Source organism: Eleginops maclovinus, chromosome 20 (genome assembly GCF_036324505.1).
Source record: "Eleginops maclovinus isolate JMC-PN-2008 ecotype Puerto Natales chromosome 20, JC_Emac_rtc_rv5, whole genome shotgun sequence".
In the NCBI taxonomy this organism is placed as follows: domain Eukaryota; kingdom Metazoa; phylum Chordata; class Actinopteri; order Perciformes; family Eleginopidae; genus Eleginops; species Eleginops maclovinus.
Window position 1 is genome coordinate 4,741,790 of NC_086368.1, and position 12,097 is coordinate 4,753,886.

The window sequence follows — 12,097 nt, forward strand, 5'->3', positions numbered from 1 at the left end:
GTAGTGGCTTGGTCATTTTGCTAACGTTGCGGTAGCGTGAGTGACGTTGCCACAACGTTGCCTATAGGAAGTTGCCATCAAGTAAAATAAATACGTTGCTGCAACATAGTGATATGTTCATTTGCTGACGTTGCCACTTGGTACCGGGAGTAACATTGCCGCGACGTAGTGGTGTGGTAATTTGCTGACGTTGCCCTATGGTGCTGTTAATATCGTTACCGCGACATAGTGGTGTAGTCACTTGCTAACGTTGCCACTTGGTAACGCAAGTAATGTTGCGGCGAGTCGTAGTGGTGTGGTCATTTACTTACCGTGACGTCAAGCTTCAGAATAGGCTCAATGAAAATTCAATGCAGACACTGTTAATTGTGAGATTTCCCAAATAGATGGAGTTTAAAATTATTATTTTGTTAATATAGAATTGGAAAGTAAAAATAGTAAAATTGCTGGAGGGTCATAGGAGAAAAAAAACCAACACAGTAGGCCTATAATTATTTAGTTTCACAGTACACTGTAAAAACTGGGATTGGGGTCAATTACTATTAAATAAATTATACAAAGTAAATCATACACAATAGTTTGTGTAGTTTGGAATCACATTAAGCTAAATTCAAACCATTTTGAATGATTTATTAATTTTACTTAATTTTGTTTGAATAAAATCAGCTGTGGATTACTGAGTGGAAATTAATGGTATATTTTTAGTAGCGTAAAAAATGCAAAAATATTGATAAATTCTACTCATTTGGAGGTCGTCAGTTCTACTGCCTTACGGCATTTTGCGCGGGCAGTTCATCATCTGCGTCTGCCAAACTTCACTTCGTGACTGCCAAGTTACCAAAGGTAAGACCTGCTTATTGTTGTTAATTAACTCACATTTTTTAAATCACGTTGCTGTTGCAGCTGAACATCGTTTTGCGTTATTCTAAGTTACCAAACATGCCAGCTTTACTGGCTAAACCGACTTTTCAAATGTAGCTAACGTTAGCATTAGTGATTCAGTCAGTCTGTGTTGTTCACATTTAACTGACGTTAGCACATCAAAATCAGTCACATTGACCCGAAGACCCATTTTGAGTTATATACACTGTTGGAAAGAGGGGATTCCTAGCGTTCTAATGATATCAGCATAGCTTTTGTAATTGTAAGAAATGATAATCAATATTCCGAGTAACCACAACACTGTTTTATTTTTAAATTGCAATCTTATTTTGAAATGGTTTATTATTGTAACCGGATGTATACAACACTGATGACACTTGATGCCGGACGGAAGAAAACTGTGGGTTTGAGCGTTGGTTTCCTTAGCGGACAGAATCTGGATAAAGAGTGAATAGGGGAATTACTTGTGGTGTTATACATTAAACACACAATGTTTAATTCTCCTTATTGACGCTGTAATACCCTAAGGAGGGAGACGACCCTATGCCACGTATACACTAAACTGACCGGAAGTACTGTTACGACTGGAGGCGACCAATAGGAAGAGGCGACCTCTGGACAAAGCGCAATAGCCTCGTTGCACGGTAACCGTAAATTCTACTTCCGCTGTTACTGTATGCGCTTCTAAACTTCCGGTGTGATATCGGTGAACGTCAAACATGGCGAGTTTCTACACTAGATGCCTGCAGGATCTCCCAAACATTTCCATCTCAGATGTCCACCGACTTGTTCGGATGGGCAGTTCTACACCGAAGAGCAAACGTGATAAGGGATACAAAATGTACCTATCCAGTTATATCGACAATTATGAAGGTAAGTTGTAACTATGGCACAATATTATTGTAGCTACATAGCTAACATTAGCGCTTACATAGTGATATTACTGTGGTAATAGCTTTACTTACTTTTATAATTTAACGTGGTCTTTGCTCGACTTTTCAATGTTAGAAAGACTAAGCACTTACCGTTTGAGGGGAACTGCTGCTGCTGTTTGAGGCGGTTTTCGAGCTGGTAATCCTCACCATTTTGCTGTTCACGGCAGGCTCCACAAGTCTCCAAAATGCCTGGAAATGCTGGTAGGACGCAAATCTGGTGTAGAACCGAATGCTGTCATCCGACGCTGTCAGACGATGTAACCCAAACCTCTGCCGCAGGTGTAGCCCCTCGATCTGCTGTTCCAGCTCCAAAATCCTCCGACGCAAGGCTTCGTTGTCCTCAACCAAGTCACTTGCTCGTATCACCGTTTGTGGCAACACCGAGTAGTCGTGGTCAGTAGCTACAGCCGCGATTTCCATCTCGTTGTCAGAGACATCGGGACTCTCCACATCTGGCCGCGGGCGCCTCTCCCAAACACTCGGTCTAGGTGCCGATAGCTCAAACCCGTTCCAAGAAAACAGAACAGGGACTGATCCCTTTTGGAGTTTTCTTAGTCCCCCGGCTGTCACGACAAAATCTGTGCTTTTAAAGTGCCTACTGCAGACCTTTGAATGTTTCGTCGGACTGAAATTATCCCTTCGGATTCTCCTCAGCCACTCGGCCCGTACCGCCGGGTCAACGGGAAATGGATGAAAGGAAAGTAGCTTATTGTACCTCGAAGAATTCGTACACTGAGGTACACAACAGTGCAGTGCCGATGTCCCCACCCTTTGAAAGGTCAGTCGTCTTTCTTTTATTGTGAACACACTCATTGTACACTTCTAAATAGTAAAAGCCGGTTACCGGTATCCAGCTGTCAAACGCTATCATAACACGGAAGTGTTCGACCGGAAGTTTAGACGCGCATACAAGTAACAGCGGAAGTAGAATTTACGGTTACCGTGCAACGAGGCTATGCAACAGGCTACGAGCACAATGGAACTTCCGGCTAACTTCCGTGTGTTGCGTGTACGCTCGACAACTTCCGGTAGGTCGTGTTGTTGTGGTGATTTCCCGGAGATGCTAGTTTCAAGTTGGTGAGTAATAGAGTAAAATGTAGTACAATGAGCGGATTTTGGATAAAAGAGAGAAGGATGTCGTATCAACGAGTCAAAAAGTCGGCCCTACATTGTTGTGTACCCCTTTGTACAAATTCGTCTCGGTACAATAGTACTATTAGCTTCCATAGCTTTCCGGTTGATGTGTCTGTGCGAGCCGAATGGATGGTGAAGGTACAGCGGGACGACTTCATACCAAGCAAGGTTACTCGTGTTTGCAGCAGGCATTTCATAAAGGACGATTTTGTTGTCAATCCGGGGAAATTGAGGAGGTTGAAGAAAGGGACCGTCCCTGCTCTTTTTGCTTGGAATAACTTTCAAGTACCAACACCGAGGGCGAGCGTCTGGGAGCGGAGACCCAGAGCTGAGAGCCCTCCTCTTGTCGACCCAGAAGAAGAGATGGAGGTGGCTCCCCTCGCACCGGATCATGATTATTGTTTAACTCAAACAACAGCTATGATCGCGGATCAGTTGGCCGAGGAGAATGAAAGTCTTCACCAGAAAATGAAGGAGATGGAGCTGCAAATTGAGGCTCTCCAGCTGCGGAGTTGTTTCGGATTGAGGCGATATGCCGGGTCAGACGAGGACATCCGATTTTATACCAGGTAAGTCGTATATTGTCATATGACACAGCACTTAAATACATGTCTTGTACCATATTAACTAGCCTGCTAATACCAGACTCTTTGAATCATGTAACTGGTAGATGCTACTAGATGGTAGCCTACATTTTAACATTGATAGACTAAAAATCACACAAGTCCTATACTTCAGTGAAAGTAAAGATGGGCTACACATGGTTAAATATGTCTCCGGTAAAAGACCACCTTACAAGAGTATTTTAATTTAACCACAGTGCCACAAGAGTATTTTTCTTCAAGTGTCAAATATCAAAAGTAAAATTACTGTCATTTATGTTTAATGATATGATTAGGCCCGAAAATGTACTACCTACAGCACTCAGTCAGATGTTTAGGCACAGCCATTCGTTAAGTCTTCTCTTCATGTAAATTAGTAGTAGTAAAAAGTAAGATAATTGACCTTGTGTAACTAAATTAGTCCACCATGACTAACAATGTTATTTTTTTGTATTTTGTTTGAAAGATTCCATTCTTATGACCACCTGATGGCATTCTGGAGGCTCATCGAGCCAGCAACATCAAGGATGATCCGTGTGACAAGTGCCAAAGAAACATCGGTCTGTGTGGCAGAGAAGAAAACATCCCATAAATCAACCAAGTTGCTGCCAATAGATGAGCTATTTCTTTTTCTAAATTATTTATCAACTGAATGCACACAGAGAGAGCTTGGCCACCAATTTCACATCCATCGAACAACAGCCAGCAGGATCATCACAACCTGGGCCAACTTTCTATACTGCATACTGGGAGCTGTGTGTATCTGGATGACCCCTGAGGAGATAAAAGCCAACTTACCTCCTGAGTTCAAGGAATATGCAGACACTCAGGTCATTGTTGACTGCACAGAGCTGCGGTGCCAAACTCCATCCTCACTTATGCTACAGAGTGAGGTGTATTCACATTACAAATCGCACTGTACCTTCAAGGCCATGATTGGCATGGCACCACATGGTCCTCTGACATTTGTTTCTGCGCTCTATGGGGGCTCTATCAGTGATCGTGAGCTCTTTAGACTGTCAGGCATCATACCTCTCCTCTCCCCTGACATGGCTGTAATGGTGGACTAGGGCTTCAGGGTGGACAATCTTGTGGCAGGAAAACTGCACAGGCCTGCCTTCCGCTCCAACAAGGAGCAAATGGCAGCACAGGACGTCCTGGAGACACAGTCAATCGCATGGCTGCGAGTTCACGTCGAGAGGCTAATAAGGCGGGTCAAAGAAAACAAACTTTTTGATACTGTAATCCCTTTGTCGATTTGTGGGAGCATTAACCAGCTTTTCACCGTAGCTTGCATCTTGTGCAATTACCAAAATGGACCTCTGGTTAAAGAATGGAGAAAACATAATTGCCAGGTAGAAATTTGACTGTTTGCTTCATGGCTGTCTGCTCCTCTTTTATTTATTTGACAAACAATATACTGATTCACACCACAATTTTGTTTTGCCTTACATATACTGACTTGTATTTTACTTAAATTATTTATTTGAAATCTATATCAACTTTATTTCCCTTCATTTCCCTCAAGTGGTCCTCACACATATTGAATATTGGTTTAAAATCTAGCAATACATTGGTGTGTACACTTTAAGTGAAGTGGTCAATCCTAAACATTTTACAACTCCATAAATAAACTTAAAACAACCCACTTGAAGGCCTCACATTATAATGAGAAATCAACCAGAACAAGACATTTCTAAGAATTCATTGTTTACTGATCATACAACAGATATTTATGTAGGTATGTGTAGAAAAAAAAGAAGTCTGCTCTCTCTCTTATTTTTTGTATCACATCACTGTCCCTGTATATTCTTTGAATCAGGGTGTCTTCCTCCGCAAACACCACAAAATCGCACCACTCCATCCCCGTTAGGAGCAGCTGACCCTGCACCTGCCAGTAGTAGCCATGACCTGGCTTCAATTCCAGGTTGCTGTCTTTCATTTTCAGATGTGGATAATCCACATAGCTTTTAATGTGTGGACATTTTATTTCCACAAGGCCGAATTCAGAACACTCTGTTGGGTCAAAGACAACCCCATCTGGGGATGTGCCTAACCAGGGTGTGTCAGGGTGTATAACAAAACCACAAGGGTAGTGGTTCACCCTCTTGAGCTGGCAATACTCCTCGATGGCATCATCTTCCATTTCGAGACCCCTCTTCATTGCTGCTGTCTGACGGACCCCTTTGAGCAACCGGTCAGCCATCTTTTCTAAGGTGCAAGGTTTTGCATGGCATATTTCCCCAAAATGTGATGAGGTGAGTCTAGGTTTTCTCAGTCTATGCCAGTCTGTAGATGCACTTTGGCCCCTAGTTGCACCCTCTATGTTCTTAGCCATTTCCCAGGTAACCTCAAGTGACTTGAAGTGCAGCTGTTGATGCTCAGAGAAAACAGACATAAAGCACAATGTTTCCAGTCTGCAGCCAGCCAATGGCAAATCTGGACGTGGTGGAGCATCAGGGTGAGCAACAGAGCGACTTCTTGCCATGGGTTGTTGATATGAAAGAGGACTACCTACTTGTACCAAACCCAGTGCACAGTTCACCAGTGGCACCTCACAGGTGATACCCATTGTACAAATGGTTGGTGCAGAAACAGGGGTGAACTCTTTGTAGATCTCTGACACTTTGAGAACAGACAGGTCCAGCAACTCTCCACTGGTGGCTTTGTACAGTGTGGACCTATATGAAAATTGGATAAACATCAGTAAGATACATCATGTAATAACTAAACATAACACAACTACAGTTTTCTTGATTGGTTGAGAAAAGTAGGCCTAACAAATTACTTAAAAGGCTACTAACTAGAAAACAAATTCTCACCTTACTCCCTCGGCCATGGTCCTCTGCTTTGGTTTGGCAGACATCACAGCCATCTTTTCGATGGGACCTGGTTTAATACCCTGTGAATATAGGTCACAAATAGCAGGGATGAGCTTATGATGTCGGTGGGTAGATGTAGTATTGTAATTATAGTTACATTATTCCGAGACTTGCCATGGCTCTTGGCTTGTGCCACTGTTGTTCACTCTCCGTACAGCTCAGCACTGGTGGAACCAGAGGTCGCGTTAACCGACAAATGTCCGTCATTGACGGATATTTTTTAGCTATGACGGAAAAATCTGAAGGCCGTCCGTCATTTTGACAGATTTTTACAATGATCATTACCAATAATAAACACAACAATAAAAATCACAATTGAAATACCAGGCAAGTTGTGACAGTTTTCTTACTCTGCATAAGCTTCATTGCCGACACCAACTTTCAATCTGAGCCGACGTTACGGCTGTTCTGGTGTTCAGTGGGTCGATACATTGTAGCCAGCTGCGCAAGTTCAGCTCCATCGCACTCAAAGCCATGCTCCGATTTAAAACCATTAGCGGTCTGTGCCATTAGCACAGTCTGAGATGTAGCCTATGGCTGCAGTAGTGTAGGCTATCTACCTGTTTCAGTGGGCTGTTTCCCCTTCTCAATCATCTGCAGAAAGCATGTGGGCGTAATTTTGCTATTTAAAAGAGATGCATTGAGTCGTTTGTGTCACTTCGCTGTCTCCTGTACCGCATGCAGAGGGATTTTCTCCCGATGAAGAGAGTGCTGGCAGGGTCGGGAAATCCCTCGTTCAGGGGCTCCTGTCGGCTGCTCATCACTTCGCTAGGGGAAATGTTTCCCGATTTTAGAGCGTTGGCTGAGGTGGCGCTGGTTATCCCAGTGTCTAGTGTTGCAGCTGAGCGGGGGTTCAGCCTTCAAAATAAAATAAAAACCGCCACGAGAAGTCGTCTGTCGGAGGCAAAGGCGCAGCATTTAATGTCAATCGCCTCGGCAGCAGAATCCATTGACACTTTTGATTACACGCAGGCAAGCGCACTGTTCAAATCCATGCGGCCAAGAAGGAAAGTTTGAGCTGCTTGAGCTGTTTGTATTTTCACTATAATTGACTTCGTTCGGCTAAAATAGCCCATCGTTCTAAGGCACAGCCGCTATGTTTTCACAGCTGAAAAAGTTCTGATCGTCAGAAAAGAAATGCATAATAAATAATTATTATTAAAACACGCTTGTTCTGTGAATTATTTTTTTTATGACAATAAGTCAATAAAAACAATTGAGGCTATTAAATATAAGCATTATGGCTTAGGCCTAATATAACCATTTAAAAGTTAAAATACAATGACAGATAATAATGGACAATGACGGATTTTTTACGACCCTGCCCGTCAAAATGACGGACAATGAAAAAGTCTAGCGCAACCTCTGGGTGGAACAACTGGAATGTCAAGCTGTGAATAATGTGCAGACTGGAAAAGTAGAGCCACACAATGGTTACACAACACTGATCCAGCTACACATGTACAGCTGTGATGGACCAGCTCTACAGGAATTGAATCCTTCAGCCCCACCTGTAGCAAGATGTAAAAAAAAAAGGGATTAATAATCTTTTTCTTTAGATTTGTTCTGTGTTGATATTGTCAGTGATACAGTCTATTTGATTTACAGGTACACATATTATCCCCACTTAAAAATTGCAGTATACCTAGCTAGACTCCACAGGTTCAAATAAACTTTTAGACATATCTTATGTATTTTACCTAGCTGGGATGTTCAGCATACATGGGAAAGCAAACTACACTACACCACTGGTTGCTATCAGTGAAAACACAGTAGTAACGTCAGCATACACTGGTAGATTATAACGTGAATTGGTTAACATGGGTAACTATCTTAACGCTACATTCATCCTACACTCAAACTGTGAGGTGGTTTTGACTTGTCCATTGACGGATGACATAACGCCCTCACACACACTCCTCCTGTCACTGGATCTTTCCTGGGCACTGAAGGGAAATACAACACCGAAATTAAAATACACACAACCAGTTGCTAATCGTATCAACATAACAACGTATTGAATAACACTTAAAGTATTTTGTACATTTACACGATTTGATTTAGAAGTATTTAGCTGCTAGATATTCAATGTAGCTCGCTCACGTTAACAGCTGAGCTGACAGCTGAGACGTTAGGTAATGCAAACAGCTTGACTTACCTTCAAAGTTGTGGATGTAACTTGATATGTACTGTTTAAATCCCTTTTCACGCTTACAACCGGGTGCAGGTGAACAGTGGTCGACAATCCTGTGGACGTCATTCACGTCAATCTTTGGGAGACCTTGTAGACACCGGGTCGAAATATGCCATCTTTTCACGATCAAAACCAAAAACTGCAGTGAACCGGAAATGGGTACGTGTACACTCAAGGCGCCGGAAGTAGAACTCCTTAGTTACGTGCACGTAGCCTACTAAGGAATCATCTCTTTTGCTCGGACCCTCTGACAGTGAACACCTCGTGAACTCTATTCATGTTTTGGGCCTGCTCAAGTGTGTTCTGAGCTACTGGGCCACAGCTGTGAAACTTTTGTAAAACCTACTGCTGCATCCATTATTAAATACTCCTTTTAAAACTTACAAGAGGAGCTTTGCTTCGTTTCTTTTAAATCGACTCCTGGGCTTCGAATAAAAGAACATTTCCTACATACTCCACATATTAAGCAAAACATGTCACATTATATAATGACTGTCACCGAGTCATCATTTTGAGAAAAAGGCCTTCAAAGTTTCCTCTTCTGTGGAATCCATCGATTTGATTGGTTAATAGCGGCTAATATGATGAAAGTAGTAAGGAGGGAAAATATTTTCGTTTGGATTACTGGTCTGGGGGAAGCTCGCGAGTGTGAGTGTATTTTGCATTTGTGTGTATTGTGTTTGTTTCCCGGGGAAACCCTCACAAGAAACACTGGCTGTTGTTATGCCCACTGTGACGTTACTCCATTCTCAGCTTGTAAGTATGCCTTTACAAGCTTCAAAGTTATATTTATCATCGGAATTTACGGAAACAAGTTTAATATTCTGAAAGCCAAGACTTTGTTTATTTGAAATCAGATGAAAACAAACTGTCACGGACCCTGCCGTGTTATCTATGATTACTATACGCCTTACGTTCATATTTCAGCGGGAGGGAGGGAGGGAGTGCGGCGCTGCGGAAGAGCCCAGTGCGAGTAAGGGTGCCTGTCATCTTACATATTCTGAAAGCCAAGACTTTGTTTATTTCAAATCAAACAAAACACCGGAACCCCGAAAAACGAGTTTTTTACGCAAATCCACGTTTATTTTGAAATGAGCCGTTGCAACTTCCGACTGATTTCGATAGAGTGGGTCACATATCTCGGCGGGCATGCATAAAAGTAGTTTTAACTCGTGTTTATGAGGCAACTTAGTAATTGAAACTATGTACTTGAACAAGATCCTAAACCTCTTCTGCCCCACACCTCTGTACCTATACATTGATTTGTTCTTATTGTTCTCTTGTGGTTAAAGACCAAGAGCTATCGCTAACAAATCTCCGTTGCAATACAATAGCTTTATGTTTGGTTTAATCCAGGTTTAGTGTTTTTTGGCCGATGAAATTAACATCACATTAACTGTTTTTGTTTGGTTCGCTTAACAATTAAATCCCGAACAGGTCTACTTGGCAACTAAGTAGCCTATTCTAGAGGTAGTTGACAGCCGGCCAAAAAATACTGCCGAGTTAATAAATTGATAAACTATCCAAACGTTAAAAAGTTAAACTTAACTAATTCATGGGCTAAGAATAAGAAATAGGTTACAACTAATAAATAAGATGCAAGCCAGTCACAGTGAAGAACAAGCCTGGATGCACTCAATAGGCAGGCTGTCAGCTGTCTCAGCATTGAATGTCGGGCCAGACACAAAGTCTGGCGTAACTTCAGCTATTTGCATACTCTTAGTTAAGTTTGCAAAATCACATTTGACTGAATGTAAAATGAATATAAATGCATTCACCTGTTCTCTTCTCTTTGGTCTTCACAGGGTCGGATGGAACGGCCGGTGGAAGATCCCCAACATTGAAATTCCTAATTATTTTGAAATAAAACTATAATAACTTGATATTTGTTAGTGTACAGCTGTCTTTTCTTTTGAATAGGCTTGGGGTGAACATTAGCTACAGCAACCAGCCAAGCGCAGGTAAAATATGAATGTGACACTAGATTTTCGGGGTTCTAGGGCAAATGAGGACTGCACCATGCAGATCCGCCCTAATGGTGACGTTATGGCAACATTTCTCAAGGAGGTTGTTACAATGTCGCCAGTATGTCTTTTGGTTGCCGCGATGTCGCTAGTACGTGGCGGTTACGGACGAGCAACGTCGCCAAGATATGTTGCGGCAACGTTATCGCGTCTTTCACCCGCACGTATCGGCAACGTGAACTTACGTGGCGGCAACGCATGTTTGGTCATAAAGTTACGTAGCAGTGACTTAACTGTTAGCTGGGTTGGCCCTTCTTTGGCTTTATCTTTTTTACTTGTTTACGTTATTACAATAAATACGTTATGCATATAAGCCAAAAATAAAAAGACATTATAAGGGCTTGTTCGTCTTTTTCCGATTGCTACTGACTTCTGGGCAGTGGCGGCTGGCCAATAGAGGGCGCTAGGCAGGGTTGGGTAGTAACTGATTACATGTAATCTGGATTACGTAATCAGATTACAAAAATCAAGTAACTGTATTCAGCCCAGATTACAATACAAAAATGCGTAATTAGATTACAGTTACATTGTTGGGGATAACCTGATTACATTTTATCTTGCAAACAATGAAACTTTTTATGACAGCCAAACTATCTATTAATTTGACAAGCAGTTCATTCGTTTATCCACTAGATGGCACCATCATCCATTTGCCTATGTAGTTTCTTGACAAAAAAACGGTTCAAATCAAAACTCAAGATGGAGGAGCCGTCGACATCTGTAGACAGACCCCCCGTTGGGAAAAATGTGTTTAATACGTGGCAATATCGGAACAATTTTGAATTAAAGACCGTGGAGAACAACAATGTATATGTACTTTGCAAGTTGTGTAGACCAAAAGTACAAGTTCTGTCAACGGCGTTGACATCCACTTCAAATCTGAAGAAACACCTCGAGGTAAGTTGAACGTTATTATTAACACTAGCAGCTAGTTATTAGCTTGGAACGACACTATTATCACCCTCTTACGTGTATGTGTCTTATGTGTCACTTAATATTTATTTCAAACTAAGACGGCGCATTTGTGAAGAAACGCAAGCAAGTGTGTATCGAAGTTAGATATGTACGATAATATTATAGCAGTGTTATGCTGTGTAATTTTCAGTCATTTGCTGTGTGACCACCACTCATTTGATTTCCAACCCATCTAAGTAAACTAGCAAGCTAAACTGAACATTCATTTAGCCGTGCTGAAAAAAATTTGCGTGCAGAGGGTTGCCATTGAATTGTATCCTGGTTTTGGTTAATGTTAGTGCTAGCCGCGAGGAAAGACAATGGTCGCAGAGGCGTCCCGAATCATTTTTATAAACCTAACGTTGAGGTATACGTGGTAGCCAGCATTGATGCGCGGGCTGACCCGAAGTCAATGCAATCGGTGGGGACAGTTTCATAATTAATTTCACCAAGTTTCATATCAGCAACTTTTGCATTACAGCCTGTGTAA

At 42.0% G+C, this 12,097-nt stretch overlaps 1 protein-coding gene across 1 annotated transcript; it reads left to right on the forward strand.

Annotated features, from left to right (window-relative positions):
- The first annotated feature begins 2,531 nt into the window (after positions 1-2,531).
- On the forward strand, positions 2,532-7,599 carry LOC134883163 (uncharacterized). The gene is made up of 2 exons (XM_063911378.1): positions 2,532-3,520; positions 4,020-7,599. The coding sequence occupies exons 1-2, from the start codon at positions 2,922-2,924 to the stop codon at positions 4,621-4,623; spliced, it is 1,203 nt and encodes a 400-aa protein (XP_063767448.1). The 5' UTR covers positions 2,532-2,921; the 3' UTR covers positions 4,624-7,599.
- Positions 7,600-12,097: the final 4,498 nt, after the last annotated feature.